Source organism: Crocodylus porosus, unplaced genomic scaffold (assembly GCF_001723895.1).
Source record: "Crocodylus porosus isolate Cpor-Errol unplaced genomic scaffold, CroPor_comp1, whole genome shotgun sequence".
In the NCBI taxonomy this organism is placed as follows: Eukaryota; Metazoa; Chordata; order Crocodylia; family Crocodylidae; genus Crocodylus; species Crocodylus porosus.
In genome coordinates, this window is record NW_017728947.1 from 52,756,607 (window position 1) to 52,777,602 (window position 20,996).

Below are 20,996 nucleotides of genomic sequence, written 5' to 3' on the forward strand. Positions count from 1 at the left end.
TTGGGATTACCTTCCTTTGGGCTTGGAGGATCGTCTCCTTAAGGAGCGACCACTCTCCTTGGACACCTGGCTCCCCACCCCCCCGGGACCTCAGCGCTTCTCCAACTATCCTTCTTAGCTCGTTGAAGTCTGCCCTCCTAAAATCCAGGGCCACTGTCTTACTGCATGCCTTTGCCACTTTGCAAAGTTCATCCCTAGTGTAACTGAAAGGACCATAAAGCACACATTATCTACAGCCTTAAATACTACAGGTTAAAAAATTATTAATATGGCAGTTTGGGACTGATTTATCCAAGAGAGATGTTACCATTCTATATGGAAATATGTTGGTGTAGCAAATACACATGGAGGCTAATACAAGGACCTATCTCTGCAATGCAGATCTGGGATCTTACTTGCATGCTACCTCTAACCTGGCTGTAGTTCACGTGCAAAACCCACCGATCCAAATCTGGTGACAAATAGGTTGAAACCCAAATATTGTTACAATGCTGTCTGTTAACTTGCCCATTCTGCAGTAAGGATGCAGGCCAAACTACCTGAATACTAGTAGTCCTCCAATCTCTTCCTCATGTGCCCAGAAAGACAAACTACTTAGCTAACAATTCATTCAGAAACAATTGGCTCTGTTAACTAAGAACCATGGAACATTAGTGAATGATAATAAACCATAGGTGCCTATACATGAGCCAGGAAACTGCTCTGACACACTGATTAATCAAGTCTCCCAGAGTGTGGTAATTTCCATGCTCCATCCAGCCTCCACATCCTGTGGAACTGTGTCTCTGCCTTCAAAATGGTGATAGGGGCATTTTAACTAAAGCCCACTCAATGAGCGCTAGATAAAGCACTCCCGCTTGCCATTCTGAAGTGCAGGAATGCTGATACATAAGACACTCTGGGCACTTTAGAGTGGCTCCAAGAGCTCTAATTAAAGCATCCATGCCACACACTTCTGGAGCATGTGTAAAAATGCTCCCTGAGGCATTTTTAAATGCTACACCAGAACAGATGCAGTAGCTTGAGGGTGGCTTTTCAGTACGGCTATCCATACCTAAACTATGTCAGCCTGAGTGATCAGTAGAGGTGCACCGATACATCGGTCCAATACTGGATCAGCTCTGATATAAAGAAAATTTTCTGTATTGGAAATCTTCCCCATGAGGCTGATAATTTGTCCAATAAATGCACATGTGCAGCCACAACACAGCACGTAGGCAGTGAGGAGCAGAGCTGGTGGGATGAAGAGCTGTGTGCATTTGGTAAGTCTGGTGTGGTGGGAGGGGGGAAGGGTGTGGGGAGCAGATCAAGACCCCCACAGTGAGGCAGGATGTGGGGTTGGGGTTAGGGCTGGGGCTACCCGGCCGTAGCCAGGGTGGGCATAGGACAGAGGCACAGCTCTTCAGTGGGACGCAGGAAGGGACAGCTCCCACCACTGTGTGCGGCTTGTCTAGTGCTCATCTGGCAGCTCCCACTGGTCACTCAGGAGGGCACAGGGGGTGGGGGGAAGGTGGAGGGGTGTGTGCCCCCAGATCTATGCAGGGCAGAGAGGGGTGGGCTGGGGCTGGGCTCTTCCCGGCTGGGCAGATCCAGAGGCATGCCCCCCCTCCCATGCCCTCCTGGACAAGCAGCAAGGGCCGCCAGACAAGCACTGCACAAGCTGCATGCAGTGCTGGGAGCCACCCTCCCCTTTCCATACCCCCCACCAACTAATCATGTCTCTATCCTGCATCTGCCCTGGCCCTGGCCTGCAGCTACAGCCCACCCCACGCAGATCCAGGGGGCACACACCTCCTCCCTGCCCTCCCGGATGAGCTGCTTGCGGCTCTGTCCCATGCCCCTTCCTACTCTGACTGGGCAGTGCCTGCCCTACCCCAGCCCCATTCCTCCCCTCACCACAGGGGCCTTGATCAGCTATCGGTATCAGCCTCAAAAATCTCTATCAGTGTACCCCTAGCGATCAGGCCCTCAATCACCCAGGTTAATGCTGCAGTTAAAACATCATCTGAGTCAGCTATGAGTTAGCAGCAAAATACTATTATAACATATTCATTAATTCAAATGGAAAAAGGAGAGAGGGAAAGAGAGCTAGGTAATCAAGTGGAAGGGGCAGAAAATGAGAAGGAAAATTTGAAACTGAGGACTATAACATGCTCCTTTCTTTTGGAAGCCTGAGGTTAAAAAAAAAAAAGTATCAGTTCCTTTTGTGTCAAGAAAAATGATGTTGAGAGGAGGAAAAAGGTATTTTATTACTAAGAAACCACGTGCAACCACTGGCAGATGTTGTCAGATAGCTATTTTGTATCCCTTCTCTGATGTGAAAAGACTACATACATTTTTACAAGAGACACATTATAATACAACTGGCCACACTTCAGGAATTACAGCAACAATGTTGATACCAAGGTGTTTTTTTGAAAGGTAGCCACCTCCTATTACAAGGCAACAATATCATCTTTTGGAAAAATCCTGAAGCCTAGAATACCAATAAATCTGTGCTTTGTTATATTTCCTTTTATCCAAATAATTCAAAGGCAGCCAACTGTCTATCTGTCTGTCTCTTTTTTTTTTTTATAGTAGCATTTTCAATGATCCACGCAAAATTAGTTTCTTCCTGTGTTAGATGCTACTAAAATATAGACTCAACTGGTCATTTCTACCTTGAAAATCTTCCAGTTTAGACAGACTAAGGGTGGGGAGAAAAGTATATCATCCCCATTTTATGGATGAGTACTGAGGCACAGAGACTAAGGTCCAGATCCACTGAGATGGTTTGGTATCTAATTCTTGTATACTTTATTTTTTAGATTATATCCTGCCCTATGCAAAAGGCTCAAAGCAGCTTACAATGAACAAGCAACATCTTGAAACCTGAGCACTCCATCTCCTCCCTTCCCCACAATCACTGCCTCCCTGCCCAAACCCCAAGGCAAGCCAATCCTCTCACTAATCCCAACTACACCTCCCAATCACCACTCACACCCAGTTACAAGCAACATTTTCCTATTATACTCACTGGGAGTTAGAAACCTGGGGTGCCTGCTCTGATGCACTGTAATTATTACATATGCAGCATATCCATCATGGGGTACATGAAACTCACTCATTCTTCTGAGAGAAATGATGGCCATCAAAAAGACTAGCCTGAGGACAAGATGGTGTTTGGAGAACTCAAGAAGCTCAAAAGGGGGCTACATGAGCTTTAGAAGGTCCATGCTGGAATAGGTTCCCTAAACACTAGTCAGGTATGAATTAGGTCCCAAAGAAACTTGAATACTGTTGGCTGGGAGAAAAATAAGTGTGACTGTATCAGCAGCCAATGTATAATATTGCTGCTAGGTAAACCTAGGATGAATTGAAGAAAATGCAAAGTCCTTTAACTTCAGGAAGTAATTCAGGCTCTTTGGTACTGGGGCTTAAATTAGGTCTAGGCAATGTTTGGCAGCCCATATAGGGGGGAAAAAACCTTTTCCTTTTGGCAAAGAAAAGTTTCCCTATAGATATCTTCCTGCTCTTTACCATGGTTTTCTGAACATTTAAGGAGCAATTGTTTTCCATTGACATCTGCCAGATGCCCAGTAAGTAAGTAACAAAGTTATACATTTTCCATGTGTAGAATCTAATTATTCAGGGGTCTTAAATTTGAATTAATCTTGGATTTGGGTAAACTTGGTGTATATATCACACAATACAGATATATATGGCACAAGCTTTTGTGGACTGAAGCTCACTTCACCAGAAGCTATGAAAGGGTGTGCCTATCCCCACCGCCACTTAACCCCCATGCTGCCAGCACCACCTCCATTACCTACATGCCTTACATCTGCATCCCCATTCCCTGTGCCTGTACCCCCCCAGTGCCTGCCTCTCTCAGCACTTGTCCCCCTGGAAGCATGCCTCCTGTGCCTGTGTCCCCTGGAACCAACCCCCACACCAATTCTGCCCCCTTTTGCCTGTGCCTTCCTGGTGCTTGGTCCCCACCCTGGCTCCTGATAAGTGGTAGAAGTGGGGTGGGGGAAGAGGTGGAGAGCACCAGAGAGGCTGCAGGGTGCAGCTGGGGGAGGGAGGGAGGACAGGAACTGTGGCTCTGATTCCATCCCCAGGCTTGGGGTCAGAGTTGGAGCCACAGCCGCTGCACTCCCTCCAACTTGTACTCATATTTAAGATGAGGGGATTTCCCCCCTCCCTCATGCTGAATGGGGGTGGGGGGAAACCCTTGTCTTGGATTCAAATAAATATAATACAACTTCTTTGGTTAGTTTATAAGGTGTAAATCTACCCTGCCTCCTACTTTATTTCAGACTAATACTGCTAACTATGTCTCTTCATCTATTTTTAATTGCTCCAGGCATCTTGCTATAGAAATAGTTGCCCAAAAAAGGCCTTCCATATCCATAAGACTGCCAAAGACAAACTACTTCTTATCCCCTGAATGTCTTCAGCTTTACATTCCTTTAAAATAAGGAGACAAGTATTCTAAACAGTGACTTGGCATTTGAACTCCACTGTTGTCTACTGTGCAAGAACAGACATCTGCATTTACAACGGTTGTTAAGTGTTTCCTCTTGACACATTAAACTAAGATGCAGTCAAGGAAACAGGTCAATTAATCCTCATTGTTAAGAGCTATCGAAAAAGCAAAAGGACTTCAATGTACTGTTCTTTCTGCTGATATAGACATTAATCACAATATAAATAAAGTACAATTTAAATGTTTACTTATAAGATATGTTTTTGGTCTTAAAACACCTACCTATTGCTTAAACAATGAGTATTACGCAACAAGGATGAACTTGCCATGCCTCATGTATTCAGTAATATCAGTAAGTATAGAAGCAATATGAGCATTAATACATAATGCCTGCCAGACTCCTTTACGAGGTTCTCAGAAAATAAACAATATGATATTGCTAAATATGTTTGAAGGCATTTTTTCATTACAGCATCAAAGGTAAAGTATATCACCAGTTCTTATTAAGTGATGGACCTATAATTACAAGATGATCAACAATTGCTGAATTCCGAGTGTTATCTGCTGTGGAATAAAACAGGAATCTTTTCTGGAAGAGCGCAGGTGAGCCTGTGTTTTTCACAGATTTCACTCTAATATTTTTATACCAGCTGGCTCATTCTTACTCCAGTAGCCAAATCTGGAATACAGTGCATTAATTTAAGACTCAAGCTGAGATGATCCACATGGGCTGAGAAAGAACAGGCAGTAGCTGTTCCCTTTGCTACACTTGCCTGTGCTGGGAATGGTTTTGGATGGTAGATCTACATAGTTTACATGAAGTGTACAACCACATTAGTTCTGCAGCTATCCAGGCTTACTATGCCCACAGAAAAGAGAGAACAGGGATTGTCTTGCACATGAAATATCAAATACTGTTTACAGGAGAAAAAATTCAGCCTAGTAAATAGAATGGGACAGAGAGAGGAGTCTTCAAACTTTTTTTTAAAGTGTGGCCACATCTTAGAAAGAGTTCCACAATACCTGCTGCCCTTTTAGAACTGCAAAATAGCAGCTACAGCCATTGTTCAAGTGTAAGATGAGGAAAGCACACATTCACTTTTTGTCTTAAGTGTTTATTACATTTTTTGGAAAAGAAAACATTTCCTTTCCCTCTTCATTACATCTTCCCTGTTGTTTCTTATGTTTGTCTTGCCAACTCTGCTTCCTCACATGAGCTTCCCTGTTATCTGATCCTTCTCTATTTCTGCTTTCCTGACACTTAGTTCCCTTCTCCTTAGGTGCATGGCCCTAAGGAATCCTCTTGCCCTTATTTTCTCCAAGATCTAGCATATGGCTTTCTCCCTTCTTTCCCCTATTGGTGGCTGGTAGTTCCAGTCCATCATACTAATAGCACTTCCCCAAAAATATTTCTTCATTCCTGTCCTCCTTTCACATAGTAAAAACCCTTAGTAAAAATAAAACAAGTCAGACACTCTCAATGCTTTTTTTTTTTTTCTGCAAAGAGGCTGCACACCTGTAACAGCAGCTGGAAACCTGAACTCAATCTGAAGTCAATGATAATTGCAGGTGCTCAATGCCTTTGAAAAAAATCAGATCCAATGTGTCTTCAGAACCAGAACTAGAAGTCACCTTTGAAAATTCTGACCTTCAACCCATCTGGAAAATGAGCGCAACACTGTCATATCTCTGAGGAATTTTGTGAAGCTTGCTCATTGTAAAGTACTTTGATAGCTTCAGAAAGAAAAGGCAAAGCACTACTATCAAACCCACAAATTAATCTTTTAAACTATAGCTTGGTGGATATTATGGTTTAGCATTTCCCAATAAGGGAAGGGAAAAAAAACTGTGGTTCCTATCCTTCCCTTCAGCTGCTGCACTAAAAAAATAGTTATGAATTATATACTTACAATAAGTAACTATTTATTTAACTGGAACTAACCACTCTCTACTAACATTAGCTACTAGGTTATCTTAGCTAAATTAATGATGTCAGAGATCATGACACCAAATGTTTTTCTTTCTGTATCTAAAAGGTATGGAGGAAGAGAGCATTATTCCTTTTTTCTTTTTAATTTAGAATGGCAATTCTGAGCAACCTTACCTTCCTTTGGAGAGATACTGTGCGGTTTGTGGTCTTGCATTTAGAGCACTGTGCATATCTCAGGAAGGCTGGATTCTATTCTCAGTTCCATCACCACTTGAATAGCACCTTGACATACATAGCGTACAGACTGGTGCCATAAGAACTTTTGAAAAGTGCTGAGAGGTGTTAGGGAAAAAAAACAACTAACCTAAACAGATAAATGCAGGCTCAGGCTCGTTCTTTCTGAACCACACCCCATTTCCACTGTTAGACCTCTCTGCAAGGAAGCAAGAATTTTAATATATAAATTAGTTTTTGAAACCAAGTGCCACTCAATTCACGAGTTATGGAGGGATGCCTCAAGTTTGATAAGTGCCTCAAGAACAAAAAGGTTGAGAACCACTGGAATAGACAAATGTACACTGGTAGCAACTTCAACACGGGAGGATTGGAGCTGCTGCTGCTCAGGACTGTCACACAAGTGTAGCAAAACGGCCCCAACTTACACTCTGCTTCCTCCAAAGTACGGTGACTGAGCTCACTTGTATCACAGAGCAATTGCAGCGTAACAGTTGCTGCACACTCCTGAGCAGCAGCTTCCTCTCCCCTTCTGAAGCCACTGCAAAAGTATACGTTTGTCTGTAACCAGAGAGTGTTGTGTTAAACAATAAAAATGATGTAATAACCATGTTTGTCCTACATTCCTAAAAGGTACCCAAACTTCCAGCTCGGGTAAGACTTCTTTAAAAATGAATATGGTGCCTTTGTTTGCAAATTTCTCCTTTTGGTTGTTGTGACAGAGAACACATGATCTTCCATAGAATAATACAGTTGCATTTTCCTATATCTTTCACCTAAACATCTAAAAACACCTTGACTGTAAACATTACTTAAATCTCACAAAACCACCAGAGAAGCAGTTAAGGAAAAATATATAAGGACTATTATGAAGTGCATGTAACACCTCAAAAGTACAATGCAATAACAAAAGATGTGCAAAACACCTCATTCAATGGAAACTGCGAGAAGTTTGTACAGGAAGAGCAGGAATTTACCCTAGTCATAGGAATTAGAAGTCAATCCCCTGTCATAGGAGGTATAATGATTACAACCTGTTAGGAAAATGATACTCGGACTGCACCTCCAAAGCCACAAGTGTCTCTTCAAATTATCATCTGCAGCTCTTCACAGATAGTGTTATCAGAGTTACTGCATATATTAGGTATTACTTTCCTACAGCCACAAACAACACAACACAACACATTCAACTACATGCCATTGTTTTTCCTTTTGAAGTGTTTGCTACGATGCACCAAGGGACTGTTGCGGCTCTTTGGCTCTCTCCGATTGCTCATGTAACTTCATGACCAAGTCAGAACTCAGAGTCCCTATAGCAAGACCTTATCCAGAGAACACAAAAAGAGGACTTACAGGACACTGCTTACTAAGAGACAACATTCTAGAGAATTAAGCCTGAAGGTAGAGTTTTCTCATCTGCTTTTCAGTATTCAGCCAACTAACCAAGTACCTGAGATAATAGTTGGCACCACACAACTTTGCTGTAAGGAAATACAGTAATCACAGGCAAACTCATGAAAGAAAGCCATACTGTATGGCAGTGTTACTTAACTCCTTTGGTAACTGATGATATCACTACAATAAGGAAGCTGTTTGAAACTGAATCTCTATGTCAGTGGTTCTCAACCTTTTTAGACTTGAGGCAACCTTGGAAAATGCCAGCTCTTATTTTTCACCCATTCCCTATTACAGAAAAACAAGAGAGCAGTGTTCCTGTTGCAAAGAAATCAGAAAGACCGCAACAGGTCAGAATATTTTAATACTACAGGTTCCTATTTGAAATCTTTGGGCTTACTGTGTCAATCGTGTTTGCACACCTAACAGTACTAACATTGTGTGGCACACAGATGCGCCTTTAAGGAATCTCAAGCCACCCCAGGTTGCCCCTCTATGTTCTCGGTGGTTGACTACTGATCTAAAACCTGGAATTAAATACAATTCATCTCATTAAAAAATGTTAAGCATCTGACAAATGCACAAAAAGCAAAGCAATATTACATTTCTCCCACATCCCTTCAATAAATTACATATGTACCTTATTAATCCTAGAACCATCATGGTAAAGAGAATCACTTATTGTTCCAAATCTCTCAGAGCACCAATTATCTTTAAACCCTTCCAACTGAATCTGATGTTGTTCCATTAAAAGACAGACATGCCATTGGAACAATGTGGTTTAGAATAACATAAAAGGTACACAGGGCAGTATACAACATCTATTTACATTTAGTATCATGGATGTTCAGCCATTACACAATGACAGTTTAGAGCATTTTAAGTTCTTCTTCAATTCTAATATTTTCTTAATAGAAGAAACAGTATTTTGTTGCCCCAGCCAATGTTGAAATTTCCATATGGCAAACTTTGTTCGTTGCCTATCCCGTCTGGAGTGAAGTTGATATGGTTTTATTTATCAATGTCTTGTACTAAAAATATGTTGGTCAGAAAGCCAACCACACTGACAACAATCAAAGAACCATTGTTTTTAGTGCATTGTTATAAAGATAAGAGATTGAAAAGAAGTCATTGTGCATGGTGCCACACAAAATTTAATCACTAGAGGATGTCAGTTTACAGAAAAAACAAATAATAATATGTATTTACCAGTGAAACATTTATCATCTAATGAGAATCTTTAAAGTACAAGCAAAGTTCACTTAACACCCAGATTTTTAGGGAAATGAGCAGAGGGCAGAAGCCATTGTTCACTGGTTCTACATTTCTTCAGCTACCAAAATAAAAATGCCCCCAACATCCTTCTCCTTCCCCAAAATAAAAATGCCCCCAACATCCTTCTCCTTCCCCACTCAACTATGCCAAGCAGAAACTAGCATTGTGGAAAATGTGACTCATTGTCTTTGTACTCTCCAAGCCTTTAACTTCAACACTGGCTCCAAGAATAAAACTGAGTACTGTGAACATTGCTCCTAGTATTACAGGAACTATATTGCCCTCCACTACAGAAAAGGTGTGGACAAATTGGAGAGTCCAGCAAAGAGCAACAAAAATGGTTTGGGGGCTGCAGCGCATGACTTATGAGGAGAGGCTGAGGGAGCTGAGTTTCTTTAGTTTAGAGAAGAGAAGACTGGAGAGGGGATTTGAGAGCAGCCTTTGACTACCTGAAGGGTTGTTCCAAAGGAAATGGAGCTAGACTCAGTGATGACCAGGGATCCAGGTTTTCTGTTTCCCACAGAAAAACGGAGAAAACCATGGATTTCCTGTTTTTAATCGGAGAAAACACGGATTTCCTTTTTTAGCAGAGAAATCCGCGGATTCTCCACTTTTGCAAAGAGCTCTGGCACAGCTCCAGCCTGCAAGAGCTGATTGCAGAAAGGGCAGGAAACACCCATCCCTAGCCAGAGGGGGAGGTGGGGGGAGGGCAGGGTCTGAGCCTCTGAGGTAGCCAAGGCTGGGCTGAGGCTCACGCTAGCTTTTTGCCCCTGGAGCATGGAGGTAAGTGGAGCTATGGGGTAGGGCTGGGGAAGATAGTTGGGGGCCGAGGGAACAGGAGGTGCTGCTGACCCCAAGCCATACATAGCAGCTGGGAGCAGGACCAGGGGGTGAGGGCAGGGGTGCCCCTCTGCAGGGGGCTTTGTGGGCAAGCAATGCAGGGTGCAGTGCCATGGGCGGGCTGAACACATGCTGCCTGGCTGCCTGTCTAGGAGGAAGGGGAGAGAGAGGCTGGCATGCAGCTGGAGCACAACTCTGTGGCCAGCTCTGCAGCCATGGTGAGGGATGGGGATGCAGGCTCACACACAGAGGCTGCTGTCGCTTACCTGGAGGGCCATGGTGGTGGTGATGGCCGCTGCCAACAAAACCTCCCACTGCCACCGCAGAGCTGTGTGGCCACTGGTGCAGGACAGTGGTGGGGATGGGAATGTCTGTGTGCGACCCGGCCACCACTACCTTGCGCCACGCCACTCCCACTGGCTGCACAGCTCTGGGCACAGCTCCATAGGAGCAGCGGGAGGTTTTGTAGGCAGTGGCAGTTACCACGGGCACAGGCGGCTCCACAGGTATGCAGCAGCGGGCAGTGACTGCCGCTGCGTACAAAACTTCCCGCTGCCACCACGAAGCTGTGCTCGGAGCCGTGCAGCCGGCGGCGGCAGCAGCACAACGCAGCACGGGGTGGTGGTAGGAATGACTGTGTGCCGCCTGGCCACCACCACAATACTGCTGCCACCCAGTGGCTGACTGCACAGCTCCAGGCATGATTCCACAGCAGCAGCGGGAAGTTTTGTAGGCAGCAGCCATCACCGCTGTCACGGCCCTCCAGGAAAGTGGAGGCGGCTGCCGCATGCAACCCCCTGTCCCCATGCCCTCATCCCTCGCTACAGCTGCAGAGTCAGCCACGGAGCTGTGCTCCAGCTGCATGACAGCCTCCCTCTCCCCCTCCCCTGGGCAGGTGACCAGGCAACATGTGTGCAGCCTGCACAAGGTAGGCACCACCACATTGTGCCCTGCATCACTTGCCCACAAAGCCCCCCAACAGAGGGGCATCCTTGCTCTCACCTTCTCGCCCTGCTGCCAGCTGCGGTGTGCTGCCTGGAGCTGGCAGCACCCCCACCCCCTCAGCCCCCAACCATTTATCCCAACCCTGCCCCACAGCCCCCAAGCTCCACTTACCTCTAGGATCCCCCACACACACTTACCTGCTGGGGTGGGTGTCAGCATCTGTGTGTCTGTGCCTGTGTATCTGTGGGTCTGGGGGGCTGCTGCAAGTGCATCCGGAGGGCTGTTGAGACTGTGGGGGGGTGGGAATGCAGGGCACCAGCAGTGCTGAGTGGGGGCTGTGGGGGGCCTTTAATTTTTATCACAGATTTGGGGTTTTTAAATCAGAGAATTTGCAATTTTTAATCAGAGAAAACCAGGATCCCTGAACAAGGAGCAATGGTCTCAAGCTGCAGCAAGGGAGGTTTAGGTTGGAAATTAGTAAAATGCTTCTCACTAGGAGGGTAGTAAAGCACTGGAACAGGTTACACAGAGAGGTGGTGGAATCTCCATCCTTGGAGGTTTTTAAGGCCTAGGTTGAAGCCCTGACTGGAATGATTTAATCAGGAATGGTCCTTTTTTTGACCAGGGGGTTGGATTAGATGACCTACTGAGGTCCCTTTCAACCCTAATTTTCTATGATTCTGTCATGCTTATTCAGCTCTCAGTGACACCTGTGCAAGTTTACCATAGGCAATGGAATTGCATAAATGTAATGATCAGGATTTAATAAACCATTGTGTTGATGATTGACAAAATGGATTTATCCGACTTATCTGAGGAGCAAAGAGCAGTAAATTCTTTTCTTAGTCACTTTTACCAATGGATATAACTGAATGCACATAGGGAGATTCCTGAAGCAAATAGGGCCTGTTTTTTTCTTTATGTATTTATTTTATATTTTGCTAGTACGCTTAAGAATCGTTGGCTTACTGAATAAAGAAAGTGTATCTTATTAGATTTTTGCCACGATACCTTTATTACCTCTTTATTTAACCAAGCAAATTTTGAAATATCAGACTGGAAGAAGCTCTAGTCAGTAATAAAAGTTTTTCAGTTCTTTAATTCAAAATGAAAGCTATTCACAATTGCAAGGGAAAGTCTGTTTTGAAGTCCAATGCTGCCATTTAAAAATGTCATTATTTCTCTGTTTATCATTAGTGTAGAAACATCTACTTTGATTCTGTGGACTAACTAAGCCAGAGAATGTGCTTAGAACATCATCATTCCCTTCCCCCTGTATCTCAGCACAAATTATTTTTCATTTTTAAGTGGGATCCTCATGGTTCCATCTTAGATGATCAATTTCAATGCTCATCACAAAGCTGATAGACAATCAAAGTACTGTCTATCAATTACTACAAAGAGCAATAGAGCACTTATATTTTAAATGAAGGACAGTGACAAAAGCATAAGTGGAATACAGTATTGAAGCATAATAAACAGACTATGAAAATCAAAGTGCAGAAATCTTCCCCACTCTTACATCCCCACACTTCTCAACAGGCACAAAAATAAAAGACCAAACAGGACTTGCCAGTGATCACACAAACACAAAGAGCCGAAGGAACATTACTCACCACTTCCTGAGATGCATATTTAGGATCTTCGGGATCAACTGACCAATAGCAGTAATCAAAACTAAATGCCACAATCTTCTCCCTTGAATCCCATGGGCCATCAAGCCTATTGTCCAACTGGAGGGAGCAAGAGAAGGATATAAACACACTATTTTAAGACTTATGAAAGAGCAATAATTTTAAAAATAAAAATTTGTCCAGGATATGTTCTTCCCCTCTCCCAAAACAAGAATTCATGGCTTCAAGTTCATCCTGTTTATTCGTTTTTCTGCACAAGAGTCAAAAAGAAAAATTATGGATGGATCAATCACAAAGGTGCTGGGACCAAACTTGCACAAAACCATTCTTTTTCCAACTCACAAAATTTAAAAAAGTGCAGTTAAGAGTTTTCTATGTAAACTTTTCAAGCCCTTTACAGACATTACTGAATTATTTTTCATAGCATCTATGCCAAGTGTGAAAGCCTTATCCTTTTTTTTAGATGGAAGAAGTGACAGACAGAGATGTTAAATAACTTGCTCCAAGTCGCAACAAACATATGGTGGAGCCAGAACTACAATCCCCACTTTCACACTCCCACCTTTAAACATAAGTCTGTCCTCTCCACTTTCTCTTCAACTATATTAACAGTTTGCAGTTTACTTCCTTCAGTGGGATACAAAGTTAAAAATGGCAAAGGCAAATGTTGCATTTTGATTAGTCATTAATCACAACCTAATCCTCCTGATATAATGTTTTATGTTGAAGTTACTTCCCCTTACTACTGCCTGCTTTACAAATGCCATGTCCTCTTTACAATGTTAATCTGAATGATCAGTACCTGTGTCTGAGAATCCAGGTAAGACAATCCTGTGTGCGAGTCACTGTGTGGCAAAACCAAATGCAGCCACTGAGCCACTCTGGGTCCCCCCCAAGCGAATTATGGGAGAACTTGTCTGTTCTTCTGGGTACAGATGGGGAATCTTGGGAAGGTACCAGAGGACTATCAGCATTCAATTGCTTTAGCCTGCATCCTCACTGCAAAGTGGGCAGATTACCAGCTCAAATAAATCTGTACAGCTTCAGTGAAAATAGCCATCAAGTTTCCCAGGGACACTTTATAAATTTATACAATCTATAAAAGTAAAAATGTGCATGTATGTTTTTAGGATATGAACAGTTTTAGCTTTAATTATTAATTCCAATAATTAATGGCATATATTATTTTTTTCCATCTAGGGAATGGTGTAATCCAGTTTTCAATTTTTAATCTACTTTTAACATACTTTTTTCTTCCTAGAGCTGAAGCAGTCAATATACTGAAGTTAGGAGAAGCTGTTTAAAGCATTTAGCAATTTTAGACATGAAACCAGGGATCATGCTCTTTAAATATGGACTGCAGGACCATGATCAATATTCATAATCTTAAACTCTTTAGGGGAAGTCTTTAACTTTTCAATGACTCTGTGAAGTGACATCTTTGCTTGTATCTCTGTCCATATATTAATATTCATTATCAGAAAGGGAGAATCAAGTAGTTAAGGAAATCAAATACATCCTGCTACAGAAATAACTCCTTGATTCCTTGGAGAAGGCTAAATTTGTTTACATGAGACTCATAGGCAAAGTGCTTCCCCAAGGAACTGCCCCTTCCTATTCCTTTGATAAAGGAAGGGAACTGTGAGTCATCGGTGTAGACAGAAATAGCAGAGTACCTATGTAACACAAATATTAACAATAACATGGGTAACCTCAACATCTGCAGTAACTTCAGAAAAGGAAAAATGTTAAATTCAAGGTTAAAGTTAATCAGCACTTTAACAAGCCACTGATTTTTCTACAGTTTTCAGGAATAGTGGTTAATAATTACCTACCTTAAATTCTCTTGATGAAATGTAATACACATGCTACTTATTATAATAAATTGTGAAGACTGCTACAGAAACAGTTTACAGAAGCCCACCTAAGGAGGCTGTTTGCTAACAGTAGTACATTTATGTACATTTATCCTTAAAAGTAAAAAGGACCTTATGTGTGGAGAAGGTCATATGATTCCAAATTAGTCATGCTGAATTTAGTGACAACTGATGCTTCCTTTTGCTAGCATTAAAATTTTAAGTAGCCTATTATTAGATCATTCCAAAGGATTACCTCCAATAACAAGGTTTGTACTATGCTATCATTTGGAGCCATTTTTATGCTGTAACCAAGAGAGGTTCTCTCCACTGCACTCTCCAGCGTGGGCAAATGGGGCAACTGAGAGCCTTCACCAACCACCAAAGCAAGACAAAATTAATTCTCCCCATCAGCAAATGCAGCTCTTGTAGGAACTCTTATGTCTCCAAATAGACCTATCTGATATTTCATCTAGCGGAATGGTCCACTGCTTTGTTTCTACAGACCATGAAATAAACACAGTTCCCTTTTAAAGGTTCACAGCCTTAACTAGACTCAGCTACACCCAATTACTTCAGCTACATATCTGAAGCCTAAAGATGGAAGAAGGGATTCTCAGGTCAGTCTGATCACACAGACTAAAACAACTGCTGAGATACAAGTCCCTGTAACATTACCATTGTGGCCAGTGCTTTCTCTAAGCAGACAACAGGGATAGAGGATATTACAGCTGGAGGCCAAAGAGACATCCAACAGCCCATCACATTCTTGAGAAGTGTAGGAGGGAAGCTCTCCTTTTTCACAAACAGTTCAGAACATGTTGAATACCAGATTTGGAAAAAAGTCTTTTTAGGTTATTTCCATTTGGGTACTCAAAATCACTGGTCACTTGGAAATTTTGGTTTAGTGGCTTAATCTGAACTACTGAAGTACTTAGGTTGCATGCCAAATACTTTCTAATCCATAGCCAGTTTTCTAAAATATTTGATTTTTTTTTTCATATCATCACATATTCTATGCCAGGGCTTGTTTACTTGGACCACTACGAGCATGTGCTCTGAGCTTTATGGCCTTTTCCACTTTTTTCCTAACAAAAAAAGGTTAGTATACTTCTCTAAAACATCCTAGGAGCAAAGTATAAGCTGTTAACTTCTACAGCCTATTAGAGCATTTGCAGATGCAAAATGTTTATCTAATTTACCTGTGTTCTAAATTTATTCCACAGGGACCTCTTTGTTAAAGGTCTGCACCTACATTACACCCTTCAGATCTGTTTTGAAGATGGGATTATAGCAAAATATTTTAATATCTTTGAAGCATATAAATATCAGGATTTGCCCAACTCAAAAACAATGGTCTGTGCAAAATAATCATTTTTGTAACCTTACTGAAACTTCACAATTACTTTGGTCTGTTCATGTACTTTACTTGCTTTATACAAATCAAGTACATATACTCTATTCAAAAGTACATCTCCTCATACGGGCATGACCCATGGAACAAGAAGTTCATAAAGATACCAGTAGCTCTACTGTTGGAGTAAACTGTAGACTACTCCCAGTAGCTCAATGTACCCAAGTCCTAAGCCTCTGTGTCTTAGTTTTAGTAGGCCAGGAAATCCTAACCTGAAGTTTTTAAAAGGGAGATGAGAAACTGGTGTAACAGCTGCTGCCGGATTTGCAGCAGGACTCAGGATCCCTGCAAAGGCAGAGCGTGAAAGTTTGCAGAAAGTTGAAGGAAGTCGTTGCTTGCAAGAGCATATGCATGTTTGCGATTGGCTCCTGAGGCAGAAGAGGGGAGGGAACTCAGCCTGGCTCAGAGAAGGGAAGGAGCCTGGGGACCACAGAGCTTGAGGAAGGACTACCTGCAGCCTGCTTGTGAAGTGAACCTGTCCTTAGTGATGGGGAGAAGATAACCCAGTATCCTTTTTCCCTGTGAGGTAGAGGGTCCCGTCTGTGGTAAGAGATCACAGACAGCTGGAGCAGAGGAGAGCTTCTTTTTCCCACGCAGGCTCTAGCAGAGAGCAGGACTTTCTGAAGCAGCAGCACCAGCCATGGTTATTGTGTTGGGATGTGAAGGAGAGCTGATGTTTGTGTTAACCCTGTGTGCGCCTGCTGAAATTCACTGGAGTCTCAAGGTTTAAGCTGGGGAGTTGTAATGAGGGTGTCTTTGATTAAATATGTATGGAGTGTTTTAGTTCATTGATACCTGCCTTTGACAATTACAGTATTGATGTCCTGTTCAGCTATTAACCTCATTCCTATGTTGACTGTTTTGTAAATAATAAACTATGTAAATAGTTAGCTTGTATGTACTCCAGTGTGTGGGGAAACCACAAGAAAGCACTCCATGGAGAGGTGGCCTCAGGCTTAGGAGCTGGAAGGTTGACTGAGACTGTTTGACACCCGAGGAACCTGAATCCGGAGGTGGCTGTGGGTAGCACTGTGGCTAGATGGTTATTGTAACATTCATAACTTTTATAAGTTGTCTATCTTTTGCTAATTTGAATTTTAGAGACAAAGTTCTGAATGTCTGAAAAAATAATACTTTAGCAGCAGACCCAAACTTGCAAACTGGAAACAGATAGGAAGGGTGAAGCTGAACTCCTAAATAAGTTCTTTGCATCTGTATTTCTGAGCACGGATAAAGTCATGTCTCCCAAAGGGACAAAAGACAGGCACAAAAGGGACTCCAATCCATCAACAGTTAGCACTGACCTAGTGAAGGAACATTTGGAGGGGCTGGATGTGTTTAAGTCAGCAGGCCCAGATGATCTTCATCCAAGGGTGCTGAAGGAATTGGCTGGTGTCATAGCAGTTGTTAGCACTGGTGCAGTTGTTTGAGCACTCATGTTATTCAGGATGGGCCCCAGAGGACTGGAAAAGGGCCAGTGTGGTCTCTATTTTCAAGAAGAGGAGAACGGATGATCCGGATAACTATAGGCTGGTTAGTCTCACCTTTATCCTTGGGCAAACCTTTGAAAAAATTATTAATGATCACATTTGTGGGAGTTCAGTAGAAAAATAATGCTGAAAGGCAACCAGCATGGCTTCATAGCAGGTAGATCCTACATGCCTAACCTTGTTTCTTTTTATGACCAGGTCACAAATTGCTTAGATACAGGAGCTGAGGTAGATGTCACATACTTGGATTTTAAAAAGGTCTTTGATACAGTGTCACATCCCATTCTTACAAATAAATTAAGCAGTTGTTATGCAGATGATTACACAGTCAGGTGGGCGGAGAATTGGTTTATGGGACACATCTGGAGGGTGGTGATGGACGAGTCGTTTTCGACCTCGAAAAATGTGGGCAGTGGAGTTTCCCAAGATTCGGTCCTTAGACCAGTACTGTTCAATATCTTCATCAGCGACTTGGATGAGGGCATGGAAAGCACTCTGTCCAAATTCGTGAATGACACCAAATTATGGGGCAAAGTAAACACATTGGAGGGGCAGGAGCAGATTCAGGCAGTCCTCGACTTACAACGTTTCGAGTTACAATGTTTTGCACTTACAACATCTATAAACTGATGCCCTGTTTCAACTTTCTGACATCAGTTTTGACTCTACAACGCTTGATCTGATGCAGTCCCCCGGCAGCGAACAAGTTCACTGCATTGCCCATCTCCCTGGAGAACATCTGTCCAAACTTCCTTGGACATTTTCTTTAAGAAAGCAGACAAGACTCCAGAAGAACCTGCAGCCAAGACTTGTGAGAAGACTCCAGCCAAGAACCCTTCAAAAAGTCCAACCGAGAGCCCTTCAAAAAGTCCAGCAAAATCACCTCAAAGAACTCTTTCCAAATCAATATGATTGTTATTTACAATATAAATACATTAATGTAGCTATATTACTCATCTATAATGGATTGAGTACAAAATTCTGGGGTAATTTTGGTGAAAATAGCATATCGGGCCTTGGTTCAGGAACCGATTCCCCATTTACAACATTGTTTCTTATGAGAAAACTGGTTCTGAGTTGCAACATTTTGACTTAAGACTGCAGTTTTCAGGAACCAATTGTGTCGCAAGTCTGAGGACTGCCTGTTTTGGGAAAGCGGACAGATCAGAATAGGATGTTATTTAACGAAAATAAGTGCAAAGTGCTGCATATAGGGAGAAAGAATCACCAACAGACCTACAGACTGGGAGGTAACTTTCTAAGCAGCACAGCAGCAGATAGGGATCTCAGAGTTATCGTTGACTCCAAAATGAACATGAGTCATCAATGTGACGAAGTGATAAGTAAAGCCAACTGCACTCTTTCATGCAGTAGAAGGTACATCATGAACAGGTCTAAGGAGGTTATACTTCCCCCTCTGTGCAGCATTGGTACGACTGCAGCTGGAGTACTGCGTCCAGTTCTGGGCACCACACTTGAAGAGGGATATGGATAACCTTGAGAAGGTCCACTGGAGGGCTACTCATATGGTTAAGGGCCTGCAGGTAAGATCCTACGAGGAGAGATTGAGGGACCCTAAACATCTATGAAGGTGGCCTGCCTGGAGAGATACTTACACCAGGCCACATGCCAACAAATATTAATGGGGCTCAGAGAAGGTTAAGAGTCTGCACCCAGGTAAATAACTTGAATAACTATGACCCTAATACTGTACATGATGGAGAATGCAATTTTACACTATATAAGTATCACCTTTCCCTTTTACACATGCAGGAGAGAGACTGATCTCCTGTATACCATCAACTGCCCAGACTTAGAAGCCAACACAAAGAAAAAGCATAATGAAAAGGGGTTAACAAAGAGAAAAAGTCTGCTTATTTGGTTCTTGCCAAGCTTCCTCCTAGGAAACTTAAAATATTACAGCAGTTTTCCTGAAGAAGCCATCTAAAATAATTGGGTTGACAGACAAAAATAAGCAAAAAAGAAAAATCAAATATCAGTCCTTTAGAATTCCCACAGTAATCTTTGTAATTCTACAGTTTACTTATCTCCAGGGATCTGGGTTTTCTGTTTCCCATGGAAAAATGGAAAAAATATGGATTTTCCCGTTTAACCAAGAAAAATGCAGATTTTTCATTTGAACAGAGAAACACACAGATTTTCCACTTTTGCAAAGAGCTCTCTGCAGGCTGGCAGAGTTCCAGTCTGCAAGGGCCTGGGGGGAATGGGAGAAGGGTGGTCAGGCAGGGTACGCCATACGCATGTGTGTGCTCACATGGCCGCCAGACAGCCTGGAGAGCAGCTCCCACCGGTAAGTCTGGTGGGGGAGAGAAGGGATTGATTCAGAGAGGAAGGAAGGAATTCAGAGAGCTGGGCAGGGCTGGGGCTGCTGCCCACCTAGGGCACTACGTGGGACTTGGGGCCCAAGACTTGAATGTGCAGCCTCCGGGCCCTGGCGGAGTGTGGGACGGAGCCGTGCATGGTTCGTCCAGGAGGTGAAGGGGGGTGGGGCTGGCTCCCCACCACTGCACGCACTCCCAGGAGGGGCACATGCCCCCCAGATCTCTATGCCGGGTGGGGCTGGCTGTGGGTTGCCTGTAGTGGGATCAGTCTCCCTGCCCTGCTGCCCTCCCCCCGTGGCCTCTGCAGCCCAGCAGGTGGGACCTAGCACAGCAGGGCAGAGTGGGGCTGGGTAGGGAAGCTCCTTGCTGCTGCAAACCCCGTGCTGCCCTAGCAAACCTCCCCCTGCCCACCCAAAAGCAGGGGCGGTGGCACAGATTTGCATACCTCACTGCTGCCAGCTGGGCAGGGGGCTGCTTACCAAGGTGGTGCAGAGTTCCTAACAGCAGCAATGAGCTTCCCTGTCCTGTTCTGGCCTTCCCAGCCAGGTCCCACCCACTGGGCCATGGAGGCCCCGGGAAAAGAGCAGCATGGCTGGGAGCTCTAAGCCTGCAGCAGGCAGCTTGCATCCATTCCCACACCCACAGGGCTCCACTCGGCCAATGCACTCCGCTCTGCTGCAGCAGCTGTTGCCTCCTACGGGCGGCAGCCAGGGCTTTGGCACTGCTGCAGGGTGGGGAGAGCGGGGGTGTGCAGGGGGTGCCCCCTCCGGCAGGGCTGGTAGGGGGCAGTGGGCTGCAGGTGGGAAGTAAGGGGCATTGGCAAGGCTGTGGCTTGGGAGTGAGGGACCTAGATGTGCATCCTGGTGAGCGAAGGGGACAGGGGGAGCTCTGATTTTCATGATAAAAACCCAAAATCAAATGCCAAAATATACAGGTATTTAGAATGTATTTAATTATAGTGACTGAGGCACTGGTAGGCTTCCAACTGCTTTAAAACTGTAAATAATAAAACATTGCATTCAATTGGTACCTATATGTAGAGTGGTGTTTCATTTTAATTGTCAATTTGGAGTTTTTTAATCAGAGAATCTGCAATTTTTATCAGGGAATTTGCGATTTTTAAACAGAGGAAGCCAGGATCCCTGTTTATCTCCCTTTCAAGCACCACAA

General features: G+C 43.5%; 1 protein-coding gene across 1 annotated transcript in view; it reads right to left on the bottom strand.

Annotated features, from left to right (window-relative positions):
* STARD9 (StAR related lipid transfer domain containing 9) overlaps positions 1-20,996 on the bottom strand; it is a 211,932-nt gene that overhangs the window by 169,246 nt on the left and 21,690 nt on the right. Inside the window, exon 3 of the mRNA XM_019551344.1 lies at positions 12,707-12,823. Coding sequence (XP_019406889.1) covers positions 12,707-12,823 — 117 coding nt within the window. The remainder of the gene's footprint in view (positions 1-12,706; positions 12,824-20,996) is intronic.